This window comes from Ailuropoda melanoleuca, chromosome 5 (assembly GCF_002007445.2).
Source record: "Ailuropoda melanoleuca isolate Jingjing chromosome 5, ASM200744v2, whole genome shotgun sequence".
Taxonomy (NCBI): Eukaryota; Metazoa; Chordata; class Mammalia; order Carnivora; family Ursidae; genus Ailuropoda; species Ailuropoda melanoleuca.
In genome coordinates this window covers 64,297,598-64,318,076 of record NC_048222.1, presented here as the reverse complement: position 1 = coordinate 64,318,076, position 20,479 = coordinate 64,297,598, and the positions used below count along the sequence as shown (strand labels likewise).

Below are 20,479 nucleotides of genomic sequence, written 5' to 3'. Positions count from 1 at the left end.
TCGGCCAGCTGCGCCGCGCCCCTCTGCAGCAGCTCCTCCCAGCGCCGCGCGCCGCGCCGCTCCAGGTCCCGCAGCTCCTTCTCGTGCCGCCGCTGCAGCTTCACGACGCCCTTCTGCTCCCGCAGCTCCTCCGGGCTGGCGGTCCGCGGCTCTGCGGGAGCCGGGGTGAGGTGCGCCGCCGCGCGGGAGCCCCTCCCCCCCGGAGTCCCGGACCCTCCCCGGGCTTGTTCCCAAGATCACCCGGACTCAGCAGGCCTTACCCGCACCTTCTTTCGTGGCCTCCTGCTTGGCCCTGGCCCCGGCTGCTGCAAGAGCCACAGGGTGGGCTGACAGGTTCCCCCGGGGACCCCTGGTTCTGGCCGGTTCCTCCCCGCCCCCCCGGGGGGTGGCAGTATGAGCACTTTCCAAGCGCCAAGGCTTCCGACACAGTGGTTCCCATCCCAGGTGAAAGTCTGTTTTGGGGGGGATGTTCCTGTGGGTACCGCTGGAGAGGTCGAGGCCCTTACAGGCTGTGGGAGGACCCTGCAGTGCATACCTGCAGACCCGTTGCTCGTCGGGGCCAATGTCCCGTTGACCGGGCCGACAACTGGACTCCCAAGTGGGAAGGGTTTCTGCGTAGGGAGAGCAGATTACGAACAAGGCTCCAACAGCTCTCTCTGTCTCTCAGCCTAGGACCCTGCCCCCTCCCTCATCTTCCCTCGGAGAGGGCAAAGCTCCTGGACGCGGCAACACAGACCTCAGGCAGACCTCCCATGGCTTCCTTGAGCTTCACAGACTTCTTATCATGGGCACTGAAGAACTTGATGGGATTGGCGAGAGCTACGGTGAGATCTGGGTGTATAGGGGCATCATGGGCCTGGTATGGAGATGTACCTGGAAGCCCTCCCCATCCTCACCTACCCTAGGATACCCTTTCCTGCCCCAGTCTGGAGGCTGGCTTGAGGAGGGGGAGGGGGAACGGGCCACCTACCTGCCCAGGTGTCAGGCACATAGTCCTTCATCTCCAGGAAGACAAAAAGTGCAGGCATGGTAAGGGGCATGTTGCTCTCGCTGTGCAGGCACAGGTGGTGGTAGCCTGTCGGGCATGACAGGGTGGGCAGTAAGCCATGCCCAGTGCCACCCAGCACTGCCCGGGAGCGGCCCGGTACTCAAGACCTCTGTGTTTAGACTCAGAAAGGACAGAGTCTGAGTCTGGTGCTACAAATTCCTGGTTGCGTGACCTTGGGCAGTTTACTCGAACTCTCTTGCGATTTTCCTTCACTGTGACATGGGGTGAATAGGATCTGCCTCATGTGGTTATTGTTAGGATTAAGTGAGAACTTGTTAAAAGCCCATAACTCATTTTAGTACCCAGTATGTAACAGCTACTTGGGAAATGGCCCCAAAATTCCAGAAAATTACAGACGTTCTGTTAGGTGAGCAGAGACCCCAGCTCCGTTTGTTTCCTATTCTTGCCACACTCCTTAGGGCTGATAACATGAAACGTTTAGGTCAGGTCTCAGGGCCACGTCCCTGAGGCTGCTGCACCCTCTGGACAGGCTCCTAACGTGGGCCTTTGTCTCAGCCCGGGCTAGCAGCAAAGAAGGACTCCATCCTCACCAGAATTCAGGGCGTTAATGGGGATAATGCGGTGTCCAAGAAATTTGTTGCCTTCTTCCATTACAGCCACCCTGAGGGAGGCCAGCTCGGGCATCAAGATCTAGAGAGAGTTCAGGACAGGACAAGCTGGGGTGGGGAGAGGGTGGCCAAGCCACCCACCTCCCTGGCTTCAGAAGTCTTAGCCTCAGTGTGAGAACATGGCCAGCGTTAACAGACTTGGTGAGTACAGAGGGCACACTCTAGGCCACACACATAGGCATCCTCTTAGCTCATGCCATGGCTGATCCACACAGGGGAGAAGGGCTGACTACACAGCCCAGGACTTGGTGCAGACAGTCCTGGACGGCCTTGCCAATGAGTATCCAATCAGGGCAAAAGACCCCTCCCCCCCAGGACTGGGACTCTATACCCTGGGACTCTGTACCCTGAACCAGGCGTTCCATGGGACTCTGTACCCTGGACTGGGAGTTCACATTTCTGCCTCTCGTCCTAACATGAACACACATGTGCACGCACACACACGGATGCACACATAAAACTTGTTCACCAAGTAAATTTCTGTACATGTGGACTTGGGACTCTTAAAAATCAGGAGGGCACAGGGTGGGGAGTAGGGAGAAGAGGCGGATCAAGGAAGTCCCTTCATTTAGTTCCCCTTTTCTATGAGTAGAGGCCAAGAAGTAGGGACAGACCCCAGCCCCTGCCCTGCCCTAGCTCCCCACCTTCTCAAAGACAAAAGGCTCCTCCTTCCAGACAGGATTGATGGAGTTGGCGCTGGGTGACAGCTTGGTGCGATAGCGCCTCTTGGGGTCCCCAGGAAGGCCAAACAGTTCCACTTCCACATACGTGCGCACACTGCGATCCGACAGGAACTGCCCAGAGATCACCTGCAGGTGGGGACCCATGGGAGGCCAGCCTCAGCCCTCCCACCCGAGCTCTGGCCTCGCACCTGGGGCCTCTAGCTCCGTAGCTGAAGCATCTGTTCTGGGCTGCTGTGAAGAGCGCCTTCCAGCTGGGGCCGTGTGGCTCAAGGGTTACAGCTAAGCTCTTGGCAACCAGGTGCTTCCGGCAGGCAGTCAGGGAAGCGGTGTGGGCCTCCCCACCCCCCTCCGCAGGCAAGGAAGGAACACAGCACCCTCCCCTAGGGCCTGGGGCTCCTGCGGCCCCACTCTGCCTACTCTTCTCCCCTCCCCCACCCCAGCCTCAGCCCTTCCCCTTGGTTTCCATGGGGACCAAGAGGCAGCCTCCAGTGCTGTGGGGGAGGCAGTTTCCAAGGCAACTTGCTACTGCACGAACTGGCTTGGGCTGAAGTTTTCAGGATATCAGGGGAGGGGGTTGGGAGTGGAGGAGTAGAGCTCCTGTATCGCTCTCCTCAAGACCCCAGCCCTCCCAGCCACTCGTGAGCCTCAGGGCCTTGCCGTGATGGAAAGGGTGGTGGCTACCACCACGTCGATGCGGTCCACGGAGAAGGGGTTGAACTGCTTGTCTGGCCGCCGCATGAACTCATGCTTGAGGAGGTAGCCACTCTGCCCATTGAACTCAAACAGCGCCATGTTCTGCTGCATGGGCAGGTCTGGGGGGACAAGGGCACTCAGTGAGGAAGGCGCAGCCCCGGGTCTGCACCCAGTCTCTGTGTCCTACATCCCTCAGCCTCTCTTGTCTTGTGGAATGGGGAGCTTGGGTGGACTGGGAGCATGAGGGTCTCTCATGACCCAGCCTGCTTCCTTAGGGTGTCTCATCTCTCAGGAAGGCTCCACGATCTGGAGTCAGCAGGAGCAAAGGCACAGCCAGGCCATGGCTCACAGTGGGAGTTGAGGCCGGTGAAGCTGGTGTTCCTCTGGGCTCATTCAGGCAGAACAGCCAGAAGCCAGGCCAGCACACACTGGCATCTTTACATGTGAATTCATACACGTGCGGTCATATAGGCATGAGCCAACACACTTAAATCCCTAACCACTCACATGGTTGCACGTGCTCCCAGAGCCTAAACAAACATCAGGACCCCCAGTCTGCTCTAAAGACACCCCCCAGGAATGCAGTGAAGGTGGGAGAGGCAGGGGGCAGGGAAGGTTCTTAGGGGCCTAGAAGTACGCTCACCCATCGTCTGGAAGTTGAGGGCAACCATCTGGCAACCGGCGTTCCAGAACATCTGGGGCATGTAGTTGGAGGAGTCCATGCGGGTGCCCTTAGGGTAAATGCGGCTCATCTGGCGCTTGTTGTAGCTGCCCCAGAGTTTAGGAGCTGGCCTGAGGCCACCCACACCAGAAGGACCCAACAGCTCCCTCTGTGAGCCCTGTCCCCAGGCCTTCCCCATCCCGCCACCCCAACCAGGGACCCTGGCTATGGAGTCCTCAAGGATACTCCACAAACTGCACTGAGGCCTTGGAGAGCAGCTCATAGGCCTTGAGCTCTGTGAAGGACGAGATGACATAACTTCGGTTCTTCTCTGTGTGGGAGAGAAAGGGCAGAGGGGCCATGTCAGGCTGGCCCCCCTCTCTCTGGCGTAGCTCCCTCCTGCACAGAGATCCCTCCAACCTAGCATTTCCACGGAGGCCCAAGGGTTGAAGGGGCCAAGCTGATGTGCAGATCTGTGTGGGTAATGGCGCTGGGGGTAAAGTGTATGTGCGGGAGACATGCACGGAGGTGGGGTGTGTGGCACAGTCCTGGAGAGTGAGGGACGCGTGCCCTGGATGGCACAGAGAAGGGGGGCCCAGGGGGTCAGGAACATGCCATGATGTGCAGAGAGTGAGCGTCCAAGCTCTGGCTGAAGGTGAGGGGTGGGGACGGAGCGGGGGTACACCGGGGGGCAGACCTGCTGCGGGTGGGCACAGGTGGGGCTGCAGACTGCGGGTCCAGGGCTGAGGGGTCAGTGTTGTAGAGGCACGCACGGCACCAGTGTGTGCAGAAGGAGGTGTTCACGTTGGGGGCACGCGCGGCTGAGAAGAGCGGGGAAGTTGAGTAGCGTGGGTGTGCACAGGGAGGGGAGGGTGCGAGGGCCGGATGTCCACTGGCCAGTTTCTCTGCCTGTGGCCCTTCCCGGGAGTTCTCATGCCCGGTGGGGCCAGCGCTCCGGGGCTTGGGCCAGCCCAAGGCACCATTCAGCCCCGGGAGCCACAGAACCTGTAGGAGGCTGCAGGAGCCCCAGGCCAAGAGGGCCAAGATGACCTGTCATAAGTGGCCTGCCTGTCACCGACACACTCCAGAGCACTCTGGTTGGTGCCAAGTTCCTCAGTACGGCACCGGGAAACTGGGAGCCACTGCCACTTCAAGAAGCCCTTTGCCTGCCTCCTCTGTCTATAAATAGGGCCCCCGCGTCCAAGGAAGGGGGGATCCCCCGTCCCCTTCCTCCCACCCATCAAGCTGCTCTGCTGTCAGGACATACTTCTTAAGGGCCTTCTCCTAAAACCAGCCTAACCTCCAGCTTACCATCTTCTGCCCACCGTGTGCTTACTTACGGGCAGAGAACTCAAAGGAGATGAACTTGGTGGGCTGGATGTAATTCACTAGGCTGGACATCTCCTCATAAGCTGTCACCTCCAGGCCCGCTGTACCCTAGGGAGGAGAGGGGAGGTGGAGAAGGGGAAGGCAGCACCGACCGCAGGGAGGTGGCCCCATGCCTGCGCCTGGAGGGCTCTGCTGTGGGGAGAGTAGAAGGGCCCGGGGCTGCCCCTACACACCTCATCCGACTGCATCTTCTTGATCTCCTCCTCATCCAGGTTTCCCGACTCTTCCTCCTCCTCCTCCTCTTCCTCCTCTTCCTCCTCCGGCTCTGCCCCTTCCTCGCCAGCCCACACTGCCACACGCACCGCCGTCAGCAATGGGACCACAGTCCCTACACATCCCCTCCAGGCCAGCACTTCTCCCCACTCTAGAAGCTCCCCCACCCCAACCCCTCCCCACCCAGGCCGACTCACCTGTGTCCTCCCCCACAGAGGCGTTGGGTGGGCAGTTGCCCTCAGCCTCCTCTCCCGGCTCCTCGCTGGGGGCTGCTGGGCCAGAAAACTGGTTCTTTTTGTTCTTGATGAGGATCTTGCCTCGGAGAGCCTCAGGGCTTGGCAGGGGGATGCCTGGTTTCAACTGTGGGAGAGGGGAGAGAGTCAGCACCATCTCCACACCTTCAGGGGGCAGCCTCGGCTCCTTCATACCAAGCTGTGTTCCATCTGCCCTGCCTGCTTCTCCAGCCTCGCCTCCCACCATTTCCCCCGCCATGTGCTGCACTCCTGCCCAACCCATCTTATCCAGTTCCTCAGACAACTCTTCCCCTTCACCTGCCTAGAATACCCTTTCCCCACTCTCATCAAGATAAATCCAGTTTCCCCTTGGATGCCAGCTTGCCATCCCTTCCTCCAGGAAGCCTTTCCTGTTGCCCAAGTACTCCCTAGCAGCCACTGGTTGCGATGGCCTCATTACTTATCTGTCTCCTCACTAAAGGTAAGCAACCTGAGGGCTGGGACTGAGTCTTTGTCACTAGCATGCCCCCCGCAAAGCCCAGCCCAGTGCCTGACACATTGTAAATGATAGGATCCTGGCCCCACAAGCCTCCCAGATAAATCCCAACATCCTCTGGGGACATCTGCCTCCTTAACCTGGCTCCCACACTGCCCTAGGCCCAGATGCCCCACAACGAAGTCCACTCACCGGGAACTTTTCCAGGGGCTCTGTGAGCAGCATATCCCCAAACATCATCCGGCAGTATTCAGCCATCTTGGCCTGTTGGCGGGGTCTGCAGGGAGCGGCAGTGGGGTAGGGTTCAGCAGCTCCACCCCTCTTTTGTCCATCCTTCTGGGCCCCTGACCTGGGTCATCAGGGGCACAGGGGTTCAGGGAGGCAGGGACATAGGCAGGAGAGCCTGGGGTCCAAAGGAGCTTATGTGGAGACCCAGGAGAGAGCTGGGGGGCATGACTAGGGGGTGGAAACATTGGGGGAGGGCAGCTGCAGGCAGGAGATGGGGACAGGGGAGAGAATGCTCGACAGGCCTGATACGCACGAGTCCACATGGTTTTCAAATGATAGGATGACAGGATAGGGGGAGGTCTTAAAGGCACTTTCTGCGATGGCTTCAATTGCTTCCTGGAGAAGAAGGGGACCAGGTGGAGAGGAGATCAGTGGTCCAGCCCCCCAGCGGCATGCTTCCCCACTTCCCAGTTTCAATACACATAGAACTGGATGGCCACTGTTGGCCCTGTCTCCTCTGGTCCCCTCTAGTCCCCTCACTAGTCTGAGGCCTGCCAGCCATCCCTCCCTTCTGTTTCACCCATTCCCCCGATCCCCACCCCCAGGGCCCTTCCCTAGTGCCACTGCCACCAGCTTCCACACATGGAGTCTTACCTTGAAGTAGATGTCCGTGGTCATGGTGAAGCCGTGGGTGATAATGGGCTCCTCGTCAGGGGGCTTGCCCTTCCAGCAGTCCAGCTCCACACAGCGGCAGCCAGCGAGCAGCACCTGGCGGTACATCTCGGCCGAGGAAAGGCCAGAGAACTGGCCGGCTGAAGCCAGAGCAGAGGGGGGAGGCAGGGGCTCGCTCGAGGCTGGTCCCGCTCACCCCAGCCCACTCCCACACAGTCTGTCCTTTTGCAGCCCATGGACCGGCCCCGCAGAGAGATGGATTCAGGGAACAGGAGCCGCCCCCCCACTGTAAGAGGAGACATCCCAGTGAGGTCACCCTGGTCACCTGTCAGGTAGGTGTTGTGTGAGGAGTTGATGAAGTAATGGTTGAGTGGCTGAGTCATGTCGTGGTGGAGCAGCAGCTTGTCCTGGGCCAGCACGCTGTTCTCGGGCCCGCAGAGAAACCACACCATGCCCTCTGGGGAGAGCTGGCCTGGGGGAGGTGGGCAGGGCAGAGCTGTCAGGGCTGCAGCCCCTCGCCAGAGCGGGTCAGGCCCACGGAGGAGAGGAGCTCCCTGAGTCCTCACCCCTCTGCACGTTGATGCCACTGGGCTCATACTTGTCGATGAGGCCCCGCACCTGGTCAGGCCGTGCCGGTGGAAACAGCAAAGAGTTGAGACGGGGGTCCCTCTGTTTCTGGTTGATGAACTTGGTCAAGTGCTCCTTGGTCATGTAGGGTTTGGCCTTGGCATGGCTGCAAGCCAGAGAGGGCACAGGTCTGCGGCCCCCCTGGGGTTGGGGAGCACGGACAACCGCCTTCTCCAGAGAAGCCACCTAGTTCCCAGCATGGCAAGTGGGATTTTAGCCACCAGCCCTTCCCCGTGCCCAGCCCAGCCAAGAAAGCTCACTAGGAAGTGAAGATCTCGTCTATTTCTGGCCGAGGACAGAGGCTCATGAGGAAACTCTTGTAGACGGATTCTGGGAAGTCCTCAGGATTGATGGCATCATTCTGGGGGAATAGTCACCTGTGTCATTCCTGCACCTACTTTCTCTGTGCTAAAAACCACAAATGAGGCCCAGGCCTGTGCAAGGGAGCCTGTCAGAGGGAGGGCTCGGGGCGGGCAGAGCGGCATCAGGCAGGCTCCTGAGCACCCACTCTTCAAGGGGCTGGTTGCTGAGTAGAGAGCCTGCTTAGCTGGTTTGCCTTGCCCCTGAACTTGGACACTGGCTGGTCCCTTGGCTGGGGCAGGATTGGAACTAGGAATGACCACAGAGCAAAGAAGACAAGGTTAGAAGTAAGCGGGGCTGCTGCCAGACCAGTGGGGTGTCTTCTTTCTTTTTTTTAAAGTAGAGGACAAATTTTCCTAAAGAGGCAACTTGAATAGAAACAGCGCACTTAACAGCAGAGCCCCCAGAGGCATGAGGGAAACCTGACAGAACTGAGGGGAGAATTAGACAGTTCAACAGTGACAGCTAGAGACGCCAGGAAGCACAAGGAACAACAACAACAAAAGACAAACTGGACTTCATCCAAATTAAAAACATGTGTGCTTCGAAGGACAGCATCAAGAAAGGAAAAAGACAGTCCACAGAAGAGGGGAGAATATTTGCAAATCAAATATCCAGGAAGGGACAACTCAATGGTAAAGAGACAAAAAAACCCAATGGAAAGACAGGCAATAGATTTGAATAGACATTTCTTCAAAGAAGATATGCAAATGACCAATAAACACATGAAAAGGTGCTCCATCTCATTAGTCATTTGGGAAATGCAAGCCAAAACCATAAGGAGATACCACATCACTCCCACAGGATGAGTCCAGTTCTAAAAAGACAGACAATAACAAGTGTCGTTGAGGAAACGGGAACCTACGTTCATTGCCGGTATGAATGTACAGTGGTCAGTCACTTTGGAAAACGGTTGGCAGTTCCTCAAAATGTTAAATATAGAGTTGTCACGTGACCCAACTATTCTGCCTCTAGGTATAGAGAGTGAAAACATATGTCCAGACAAAGTCATGCACACGAAGGCTCATAGCGGCTTTGTTCAAAATGGCCAAAAGGTGGCCACAACCCAAAGGTCATTAGCTGATGAACGCAGATGCAAAAGGCAGTCTCTCCAAACCCTGGGATATCACTCAGCAGTGAAAAGGCATGACATGCCAATCCGGGCTACAACATGGAAGAACCTAGAAACCCCTATGCTAAAGGATTAAAGCCTGACACCAAAGGTCACATAGTGTATGATGTCCAGGTTAGGCAACTTTATAGAAATAGAACTGCAAGGAGAATAGTGGTCTCTGGGGAGTCTGTGCCTTTGCATTCCATCCCAGAAAAAAACCCATTAAACATCTTCCAGGATCCTACTGGAAGGCCAACATCAGGCTTAGGCCAGGCACAAACCCTAGGCTCAGGGCTGTATCTGCCCAGAGGGCTCCTTTCTGTAATCCATATAAGGCCCCTTATGGGGTGACCCTGCCTACATCTTGTAATTAAAAATTACTTAGTCAGAAGGGGAAAAAAAAAATGTTTTCCTGTGTTGAGCTAAAGGCTATGTCTTGGCAGTTTTGACTCTTGGTCTGTTCCCCTCCCCCACACTCTGCAGAACTAACTCCTTCCCCACATTGCAGACCCCAGCAGGTTACCTCCATCCCTGCTGACCTTGTCTTGCTCCTCTAGGCGAGAACATTCACTCTCAACTTTCATTCCAAGGCTAGAATGGGAATGTACCCACCCCGGCTGCTTGCCCTAAACACAGTCTACCAACCATTGCCCCCCACAGTCACCCAGGAGCAGGCAGTATAGACCAAGTTCCTCTGGACCCGGGCACCTCATCCCTACTCCCCTGGATCTGTCTCTGTGCCTAGTATCAGAAACCAGTGCTCTCGGGTTAACTGGCTTTTCGGGCTATTGGCTGGGCTGTGCTATCTTTCCTGCCCCCGCCACCCCAACCAGGCCTGGCCACCTTGGCCTCTTGTCAGAGCCAGCTCAGGTGAGGGGTGGGCTGGGCCGGGAGAACCACTCACCTTGCCTTTTGGGAGGTGGCAGGCGCTGAGGGCAGCTTCCACCCGCTTGCGGTCAGCAGGAAACATCTGGAAAAAACTAAAGGAGCAAAGAAAGGCACCAGGCAAAGAGAGGGGTCAGACCTGGAGAGGGAAGGCTTTAAGGAGCTGGGTGGAAGTGTGGGGAGAAAGCCGAGGAAACTCACTTTTTCACAGGAATCTTCCCTTCGGGGTTGAGCTGCATCTTGAGCTTTACCAGGCTGGTGGGGGGAAGGCAGAAATCGGCTTATCAAGGCCTCGTGGCTGGTGCGCTTGGCCCCGCACACTAAGGCCGGGCAGGCAGGCACTTACATTTTGTCCAAGAAGGTGCTGCGGGAGGCATTGGCTGTCAGCGGGTGCTTGACCAGAGCCAGCACATCTTCGGCCCAGTTCTGTGGGACCCCAGAGCACTGCAGTCAGACCCCTGGCCACACGCAGGCGCCCCCCCTCCCCCCGCAGCCCACGAAGTTGTGGAAGGTGAGGTCCACCATGTCAGGGCCGGACACCACAGTGAGCGTCTTCAGCAGGAAGTTGTTGTCAGGGAAGTCCATGTTGAAGACATCCCGGAGCTTCTGGCTCTGCGGCAAGCAGTGACACAGTTAGGATCAGAAGTGCGCCCCCCAGCCCCGCCCACGGTGGCTCTCCCTGTCCCTCTCCACCCCGCACTAGAACTGGGGCCACTAGGGGAGAATCCCATTCCCATGGGAGGAGCCACAGGGGCTGGAGTGGGGGTGCAGAGCCCACAGGAAGAGGTGAACCCAGCAGTGCGGCCTGGGAGTGCTGTGGATTTTGTTTGCCATTTTTCGTTTGAAGATGGATTCTTAGCTCCCAGTCTCATGGAATCCAGCTTCCCACCAATTCCTTCCTCCAATTTTCCTACCGGCATTAGACAAATATAGGCAAATAAGATGGGGAGGGCAGTGGGCATAAGCAATACTCCCAGACGGTCTGGGGTGCTCTGGGAGCAGGACCTGGTCACACAGCATCTCTGTTTGTGGCTCCCTGGTACCAAAGCTCTGCAAGCTCGGGAGCAGCCACAGCCCTTCCTCAACTCAGGGAGGAGGCCCTGCTGCCCAGCCTGGCAACTCTTCCCCTTGCTCCAGACATCAGGCTTCCCACTCCCACAGATACCCCTGCCCTCACCCCATGGAGTTTATGGCCATGCTGACCCTGGGCTGCCACAGGGCCCACCTACCTTGGGTATCTTGGCAAACTTCCCAAAGCGGGTATCCCTGATGCTGGTGATATCCAGAAACTCCATCTCCTATAGGGTACCCCGGCAGGAGCGGAAAAAGGGATGTCGACAAAAAGGTCAGTGAAGAACGAAGAACAGAGAGGAGGGAGCTTCCAACACCCCTACACGTCTTGGCCAACTGCCTTCCATAGATGCCAAGACTATCTGGGGTGGTCTGGACCCCAGCCTTCCCTTCCCACCAATCAGGTTCTCCCTATTCATGGTGAGCCTCCTCCCTTCCTCTGTCCGTTCCTTCCCTGGCCACTCAAGTGACTCAGGAGCTCTGGCCTGCAGGCTTGCCCATACTATCCTGGACTCTCCCCCAAGTTCCCTCTCCCTTCCCTTCATCCAGGTGCTGAGACCCTTCCTGATCTCTCTGAGCCCTCAAGTTTCCCAGAACCACAGGTCGAGAAGCAGCCTTTTCCCTTTCCCTCTCCCCAAGGGATGCTAAGGCTGGAACATCCTGGCCCGAGGCAGCCATGGTTGGAGTGACTGCATTCTCCCTCCCAGAGCAAGTAGCCCCTGCCCACAGGAGCAGAGGCTGCCACGGAGCCACCCTTCCAGGTCATTCTGTACTCCCTGGGCATTCACACCTCCACCCCTGCACTATGAAGAGGCTGCTTGGACTCAGTGGCTCAGCAGGAGCTCAGGTAGGGCTGCCTCACCTTACTCTGATATGTCCAATATAAGTAGTAGCCCTTGGGATCCACACGGAGGATAACCGGGGAGGCTATTGTAGTTTCCTATAGACAGACGTGGTCAAAAGAAAAAAAAAAAAAAAAGACAAATAAGCAGAAAAAAACAGAAGGGGTAAGCTCTCTGCTCTGAGACTTCAGGCCAAGCTTCCCTGGCCCAGGCCAGGGGTTTCAGAGCTCACCATCTCCCTAGCAGTTGGCTGTCCAGGGAATCTGCAGGCTTATTCTTTGTTCTCCAGATCTATGGGCTAGGCACAAGCCTTAAAACCTCTGAATCAGGGGTGGAGAGGGGCAGAGAATCAGAGATAGCATTTCTGAAAGAGAAGTTTCCCCTCTAAACCCCAAATAGAGATTCTCCCTCTGGACCCCAAACAGGATCTTGGCCCCCCACCTCGCCCTGTTTTCAAGGGCCATGGCTTAGCCAAAGGGGTAGAATGTCTCTTCACAAGATGCAGTGCCACCACCCAGGAGAACCCAACACAGTAAGAGCTAAGAGCCCAACTCCTGCGCCTGCATCCGAGGCCCTGTACAATCCCCCTGCTACCTGGCTTCCCACATGCCCCATCCTCCCCTCCACAAACCACTCCCCGGCCAGCCCATCCCCAGCCAAACCATCCAATCCACGTCTATGGTGTCCCATAGACACCAAGCGCATTCCCACCTCCAAGCCTAAGAACCCAACTCTCCCCTGCCTGAAATACCTTCAAAGAGCACCCCAACTCCCCTCTTCTGAAAAGCCTTCCCTGAAACATGCTATAACAGTGTTATGTGGTTTGCACAGCTGGAAGCCCATCCAGAAAATCCCCAAGGGCTTGTGGACTCCAGGGAAACCAGCCTGTGCCATAGCATGAGCGAGACCATCAGCTTCGGTGCTAGACCGTGAGCTCAGTGCCCCATGTTTGCTGAAGAAGCCAAGGAATGATGAATGAACTCACTCCTAAATTCTCATTCCACTCACAGAGAGCACACAGGCTAGCCTTCATTCTGATGGTCTTTGTGTGCATATAAAACAAGATAATGAAAATGAAGTTTCCAACAAGGCATGGTAGATACAGCATACCAAACCAGAGCAAGTGCAGCATTTACAAAGGAAATGGTATAAAAAAAAAAAAAAAAAAGTTCTCCAGTCAGGGATGGTTAGAGTCTGGGGTAAAGAACACTTTGCGAGGAGGCTAATTTTGGAGAAAGCTGTGTTGTGAGCTCACTCCCTTTCCTCCACAAGGCAGGGTTGGTGATGGTGCCTGACCCCTCCCTTAATTTTTTGGTAAGATTTATTTATTTGAGAGAGAAAGCATGAGTGTGTGTGCATGAGCACAAGCAGGGGGAGAAGCAGAGGGAGAGGGAGAGAAGCAGACTCCCCAGAGCACGGAGCCCTATGCAGGGCTTGATCTCATGACCCTGAGATCATGACCTGCGCCGAAATCAAGGGTTGGATGCTTAACGGACTGAGTCACCCAGGCGCCCCTGACCCCTCCCTTTAAGCCTAGTGAGGGGTTTCAACTATACTTAGAGAGCTTTGGTCACCCCTGCAGTTGTGGGGCAAAGTAGACTGGGGTCTGACTCCTGCCCAAGAAACCAAGTATTGGAGGCATTGAGACCCTGGTTGTGCTAGATGAGCCCAAATCCCAGAGTCTGTTGGGGCAGTGAATGCACAGTATGTGCTGTGGTCGAGTGGGCCCATGGGAAAGAGGGGCAGAGTCCAAAGCTACAGGAAACTGAAGGTGGTAACTGTATTCCAAGGGGCTGAAGAAGTAATTTTGAGTGACCTCCCAAAATAGAGATGGCAGAAGGATCCTTAAGTAAGGGACCACTAGCTCAGTGGGCAAGGGTCTCCTTACTTTGAGGAGAAGCCTCAAAAATGTCAACCAGAGAAAGAATAACCCTAACATTCTGCCAGGCTCAGAAAGCATGAGCCCATTGATGATAGCACCTGTTCAATTAAGAACGTCGGTACCCCTCTCCCACCTGCTTCCCAGCACCCCGTGGTGGGGAGGGCTTGGGGGAAGATCAGGGAATCCTGCCACAGACCTTTTCAGAGCACCAACGGCCTACCTAAAACCACTTCTAGAAGGAGGAGGGGGGAAGATGTCATCCAAATTAAGATTTGAGTTTTGAATTATAACTCGTTTCTGAAATAAGACTGGGTTTTATGAGGAAAAGTGACCATAGGATTGTCTATTGCCCAAAAGCAAAGGGAATGTCCTGTGACTGGCTGTTTCCTTCCAAGGGCAGGAGAAGAGCTTCTCCCACCAAATACACTGTGAAGGGATCATGGGAGGCAAAATCAAGTTGGGAGTTGGTTACATCTTTTCATTGTGCTTATTCAACATGACATGACATACTCAAGTCATCTGCCATCTGGGTTAAAGGCATTCTGAGCAGAACCTGTCTCACAGGCACACGCGGCCTGTGACTAGGCTTAGGAGATTCTTGCTCCTGGAGGTCGGGATCCTGGGGCCATGCCTCAGGGAGGGGAGTGGTACTGGCCTGCAGAGAAGCCGTAGAGCATGTCCCCACCCCTAATGACCCTCTGCCCAGTCAGGTTACACACACTTCCCAGAGGAACTGAGAGAGGCCACTTCGTTTTTCATTCTGAGCCACTTCCCTCATTCCACAGTCTCCTGGGACCTGTCACCACCATGCCACATCGCCCACACCACTCGTAGGGAAGCAGAAAGCGTCTAACCAGAGGCCTCCTACCCATAGTCATGGCAACTAGATTACTCAGCCTAGTGCAGTCCTGAACGGCCAAGAGTCCCAGGCTTCCTCAACTCACAGACCCGGACTCCCCTCATCCCACCTGTAAGGAGGATGAGACAGCCCGAAGGGCCTCCTCGCCCCCCAGAGCCTTCCAGTTTCCTTCCTGGGACCAGCCCACTGTGATTCCGTTAATGGGCCTGAATAGCAGCTTCATGAAGAACCCCAGATTGTTCTCTGGTCTGCCCAAGAGAATCCCTGGCTTGTCACCACACAACATTTTCAGGGGCCGGCAGGACCAGAGTCTGGGAAGCAGGCCCCAGTCTGAGAAGGAACAGACAGCAGAGACAGAGGGACAGGGCAAAGCAGTGGCTTCCCCCTTTCCTTGCAGACAGGCGGGTGGCGGCGGGGAGCTCGGCTGAAAGCAGCCAGCAGAAGCAGAAGTCGAGCAGTTCCTTCCTAGGCCCCTGGGAGCAGAAGCCTCGGGCTCTCCCTTAGGGTGCCCCAGCCTTTTATGGCTTCACCACGGCAGCTCAGGGGAGAAAGGGGCCTCCCTGGGCCAGCCCAGGGCCAGACGGGAAGAGCAGGAGGGGGGCATCCATGCTAGGAGTAGGTGCCGGGCTCACCTCTGCTTCTGGCCCTGCCACAGCTTTGGGGCTCTCTCCTCCCACTCATGCTGAGATTAGGATCCCCCCTGCTTGTCTTGGGGGCTTGGGGGAGGACAGACCCAAACCCAAAGAAAGTCCCTCCTGTGAGCACCCGGGCAGCCCAGGCTCCTGTCAATTCCGGACCCTGAGCCCTAGCCCTGGCAGGCCCTGGCAGTCGGCAGTCGGGGATGCACGCTCAGGGGCACACACCCTCACCCCCAGGTTTGTTTATCCAGGCTGTGATAGCCGCTGCCTGGCCAAGCCACACAGGCACCTGGTCCCAGCAGACGTAAACCAACCCAGCCCCCCAGCAAAGCCCCTGACAGCAGAGCCCCACCCCAGTGCCCTACTCACATCGTCCCATTTGATGAAGCGCTCCCCTTGGCTCAGATAAGCCTTCACCTTGGGGGGCAGCAGGACCGGGTTGAGCAGAGACATGGTGCTAAGCGTCCCTCTCTGGAGAGGCTGGACAGGCACGCGCGGGCAGGAGGAGGGAAGGAAGGAAGGCCGGCTGGAGGTGAGCCAAGCTGGGCTCACATGGCACCCGCCCTGAGAGGGTCCGGAAGTCTGGATACTCCTGGGACCCACGGGTGGCAGTGGCTGGCGGCAGAGCCGAATGCTTTGGCCAGAGGCCCATCTGCCTTTTAAATCAGCCTCCTCCCACCTGCCTTCAGTGGGGGGGAGGCCTATGGTCACTGCTCCTGCCCAGGAAGGTTAGGCTCCCCTCGGCAAAGCGCCCCCCCCTTCACCCCATACATCAGCACTTCCTGCTGGGGCTTCCTTCTCCGTGCTCTGGGGGACTGAGGGGCGGGCCCTGAGGCCAGTCTCCTTGGAGCCAGGGCTGGGGCAAGGGGGTGGGCTCAGTCCCAGGGGCAGTCTCCCGGCAGATGAAGCTGAGGGGCTGGAGAAGGAACAATATGGGGACCACATGGGGATACTGTTGCCCTGGCTGGGCCTGAGAGGAGGGTGTCAGGAGCTCCCCAGGGGAAGGGACCTCCGCAGGGGTGGGCTCTAAAGCATAGGAGTCTCTTCCAGAGGCTGAGGAGCCTGGGACCACCCTGGATGTGGGAGTTGAAGGTGGGGTAGGGCCCAGCTGGGATTGGGTGTTTTGAATAAGCAAAGTTTGCTGAACACCCAGCTCCTGTTTCTCAATGCTTCCTCCCATGAAAATGAGCTACAAGTGAGGCAATCACGCCTCTCACCCACTGCCACACAGAACTCCTCTTGGCCCTCTGGGCCTCGCAGAGGCCTGGAACCTCCACAGACCAGACTCCACACAGAGCAACCCTTGGCCACCAGCCTCCACTGCGCTCTCTTGCCAGGCTCTCTCCTCTGCTCTGTGCCCAGGGCCTGGGGTGAGAACACTGGGAAGAGGAGGCTGCTTAGAGAGGCCTCGGCGCCGCCGGGTTCCTTCTCAGGGCGCATGAACCTAACACTGACCGGCCCAGGGAGCTCAGTCGCAGCCTCGTTCAGCCAGCCCACTTCCTCTTGCCTAAACTGTTCCTCTTTATCACTCTTCTTAACTTAGCTGGGGGAGCAGGGAGCTCAGCCTGGGACTTCCTTCCCCTCTCAGGGCCTGCCTTTCTGCTCTAGGGCCCACCGTGGGCCTTTGTGCCACCCCCGAACAACTATGGGACCCTCACCCAGGCCCTAAACTGACTCTGCTGGCCAGTCTGGGCCAGGATAAGAGGAGAGAGGGCTGGAGCTAGGGGGATTCCTGGCACAAAAATACCCCCCAGAAAAGCGATTCCAAGATTCCAAGACCAGTGGGGTGGATCAGTAACAAGACCTCACAGCCTGGGGAAGCAGCTCTAGAGCTCCTCCTCGCTTTCCTGCCTTCTGCTGTCAGGGCTCATCCTCTGTCCCCTCCCTCCAAGCCTGTAGTCTCTCATCTCTCCTCCCTGCCTCCCTGCCTCCCTGCAGCCGTGGGCCCCTCTGGGGGCCCCTCTGGTGCCCCAGCAGTTCAGCAGTTCGGGTTCCCTCCTGGGATCAGGTTCCCTCTTGGTCTGTTTGAATGGATTTTGCAAGGGAAATCCTGGCCCTTTCCAAAGACCCTACACCTGTCACCTGCAGCCGCCCCTGGCCCTGGACCCAAGTCCCTCCCTCTTGTCTGCCTGGAAAGATAGTCCCCTCCGGCTCCCTCAGCCTGGAGAAGGACAAGAGGCAGGCCCCTCTCGTGTCATGGGGTTGGGGATGCCACAGGCAAGGCAGAGATTTCAGTACTCCTTACTCCGATCCTGTTGATCTTGGGCTCTGAAGACTGAGGCTCTAATCCACAGAATAGAGCCTCACCTGTCTTTGCCCAGTAATGGCAGTGCCTGGACCCTGTTCTTGAGACCCCCAATTGTAGCTTCAGCGAGGCCTGTGCTCTCCTGCCCACATCCTATCTAGCAGCCCTCAGAATGCAAGAACACAGCAAGGGGAGCCAGGAAAACCTTCACCAAAGAGGACTTTTTTTTCTTTTAAAAATACACTTAGATTTCTTAAAACATGCAATGACAAAGAAAAATACCGTGTAAATAATGCTGGAGTGGATATGGAGAAAATCAAGGAGGTCACAAGAATAACCAGTCGTGAAATGGGGCTCCTGGGCTAAGCTGAGGAGCCGGCACCCCAAACTGCCCATCTCACCCCCCAGGGCAGAAGGTAGAAGGGCGAGGATGCCCCCTGGTGGGTACACTGGAAACCATGTGCCTCCTAGGAAAAGGCTGGGGATCCAGGGAAAGCCGACTCTCAGGGAAGTCTCTGGTGGGTCTGTGTCATACGTGATCCACAGAGACACGTTTGCTGGAGGGTTTGCCCCACGCGAGCTTTGGCGGTTAAGAACTTATATTCAATGTAATGCGTCCCGAGGAGATGATGGTGCCTAGAACCCAGGAGGCAGGTCTGGAATTCTCGTGCTTACTTGGTGGTTTTGTGTGGGGACCCTGTGCTGTGGTTTCTCAGCCTGTTCACCAGAGGTTAGTAGTGGACGTTAAACTCCTATCCTCAGGTTATAGCCAAACAGGAGGGTCAAATTACATTGGTTTCTTACCTGATCCCATGACTTACCTGATAAAGCAGTGGGGTTTGGGAACCTGGAGGCCTAGGGTGCCTCTCAGGCCAATGGCTAGCTACTTTTGGAATGAAGATGCCTTGGTTGTTGTATCCTTGGGGGTCTGTTTCCCAGGCCATCATAGGGAGTCCCACTCACTGCTCCATGAACCCAGCCCCTGACAAGCTGGTTTATCTTGTGATACTTAACCTTCCTATGCCTCCTCTTTCTCACCTATAAAGTGGGGATCATAATACCTCAAATGGTTGTTGTAAGCATTCGACAATATAATGTATGTAAAGTGCTTAATATGGTGCCTGTGTATGAGCTTAATAGTATCATTATCATTATTTGTAACCATTATTTATTAGCAGACACTGGCAAGGGAAATACAGTTCGTAGTACTTCCTCTTCAGTATATATGCTATCCTTTCTACAATAAGAATCTTCACTGACTTGCTTTTTGCATCGCTTTTTTTCCCCTTTCTCAGCAGTTTGTGTGGCTGGAGGGCTAACGTACCTTCCTAGGGCTGAGTTAGGGGTGCTCCTGCTTGTAGACTTGAAGCAGGCTGTGCCCTGTTCAAGCAGGCGGCCTGAACTCATGAAGTCATGAGCATGAGGACTCAAATCATGGACAGGGGCCAACCTCCCACCACCTTTAACCACCACAGCCCCACCGCTGATGAGGCAGGTGGGAGAGTGAGGACCAGGAGCTGTCCACCTGTCCAGCTGTATGTCCAACTGTCATTCCAGATCCAGCCACCCTCTGCGTGCTGAGAGCTGGCTGTGGATGGAGACACTTAAAATAAGTCCCAAATGTGTTTCCCTTTGTTTTGAGGTGTTTTTTTTTTAAGATTTTATTTATTTATTTGACAGAGAGAGACAGCCAGCAAGAGAGGGAACACAAGCAGGGGGAGTAGGAGAGGAAGAAGCAGGCTCCTACCAGAGGAGCCTGATGTGGGGCTCGATCCCATAAAGCTGGGATCACGCCCTGAGCCAAAGGCAGACGCTTAACGACTGCGCCACCCAGGCGCCCCATTTTGAGGGTTTTTAGAGAGGGAAAGGGGCAGAGGAAGAGGGAGAGAGAGAATCTTTTTTTTTTAAAGACTTATTTATTTATTTATTTATTTATTTATTTATTTATTTATTTAAGAGAAAGCTCGTGCAAGGGGGTGAGGGCAAGGAGGGAGGCAGAGGAAGAGGGAAAGAAACCCAAGGAGACTCCGAGGCACAGAGCTCCATCCCACGTCCCATGGGATCATGACCTGAGCTGAAATCAAGAGTCTGCTGCTTAAGTGACTGAGCTCCCGGGGTCCCCACGTGTTTCCCTTTGACGTGCCATCCAACTTACCCGAAGGTATAGCTGAGTGAGCACTGGGCCCATCCTCAAAAACCCAGAGTTTAGTCTCAACCAGAGCAAGAGTTTGCTGTGAGATCTTGGCAAGTTACCTGCGCTCCTTGATCTAGTAAGCTTTCGATTCTTTCTCAGATTCCTTCCAACTCTAAAAATCTTTCTCTTTCTACTCAGAAGGGCCAGCCTCATCACTTTTCTCTCCTGCCTTTCCTCTGACAGGTGAGAAACCTGGAGACGAGAGCTGCAGATGGCAGGAAAGGTTGGCCCCTACCCCAGCAGGGTGTTCTTGGATGCAGTATTCCTCTTCTCTGCCTCCGTTTAGCTCTCCGTGAGATGGACCAGTTTTTAGGAGTGTGATGGAAGGAAGGTAGATGATGTCCTTCTCCAGGTGGGCATGGTGTATAAGGAATGCCCTCAGAGCTGACCTTGTCAGCTGGCTTTGTGCTTCCTCCCGTGCTGGTCCACCTTTTCATCAGGGCCTGGGTAAAGCCGCAGTGAACAAGCCCCTCACCTTTGTGGATAGTAGGAAGCCAGTGAGGACAGGGAATACGTTGGGAGATACACTCGGGATCCCAAAACGTCCTAAGCTGCTAGATGGAGCAGCGGCCTGAACCTCACGAGGTAAAATGAACAGGGCTTAACTGAGAGATCCGGGCTTGGCTCCAAGGCACCAACTGTACAAGGACAGGGTGGGGAAGTGGCGGCTTAGCAGAAGCATGTGTGAATAAAACTGAGGGTTTTCGCTGACAGCCAACTCCATATGAGTCCAATGAAAAGGCTACTAACTAAGCGGACAGACTCTTGGGCTGCTAAATTGCAGGGCTGAGCCCAGTGATTCTCCATCTTGATATCA

The 20,479-nt window shown here is 55.9% G+C and overlaps 1 protein-coding gene across 1 annotated transcript in view; it reads right to left on the bottom strand.

The window, feature by feature from the left end:
- The window catches only part of PLCB2 (phospholipase C beta 2), a 19,852-nt gene extending 3,859 nt beyond the window's left edge, over positions 1-15,993 (bottom strand). Inside the window, 25 exon segments of the mRNA XM_034661717.1 lie at positions 6-151; positions 261-305; positions 536-611; positions 737-831; positions 971-1,075; positions 1,600-1,699; positions 2,322-2,486; positions 3,018-3,172; positions 3,697-3,821; positions 3,961-4,045; positions 5,055-5,151; positions 5,277-5,392; positions 5,514-5,676; positions 6,238-6,322; positions 6,587-6,669; positions 6,928-7,085; positions 7,271-7,417; positions 7,512-7,678; positions 7,833-7,933; positions 9,951-10,026; positions 10,133-10,186; positions 10,278-10,543; positions 11,161-11,229; positions 11,865-11,942; positions 15,593-15,993. Of these exon segments, the coding sequence (XP_034517608.1) occupies positions 6-151; positions 261-305; positions 536-611; positions 737-831; positions 971-1,075; positions 1,600-1,699; positions 2,322-2,486; positions 3,018-3,172; positions 3,697-3,821; positions 3,961-4,045; positions 5,055-5,151; positions 5,277-5,392; positions 5,514-5,676; positions 6,238-6,322; positions 6,587-6,669; positions 6,928-7,085; positions 7,271-7,417; positions 7,512-7,678; positions 7,833-7,933; positions 9,951-10,026; positions 10,133-10,186; positions 10,278-10,543; positions 11,161-11,229; positions 11,865-11,942; positions 15,593-15,676 (2,841 nt within the window). The 5' untranslated portion in view covers positions 15,677-15,993.
- Between the last annotated feature and the right edge of the window lie 4,486 nt (positions 15,994-20,479).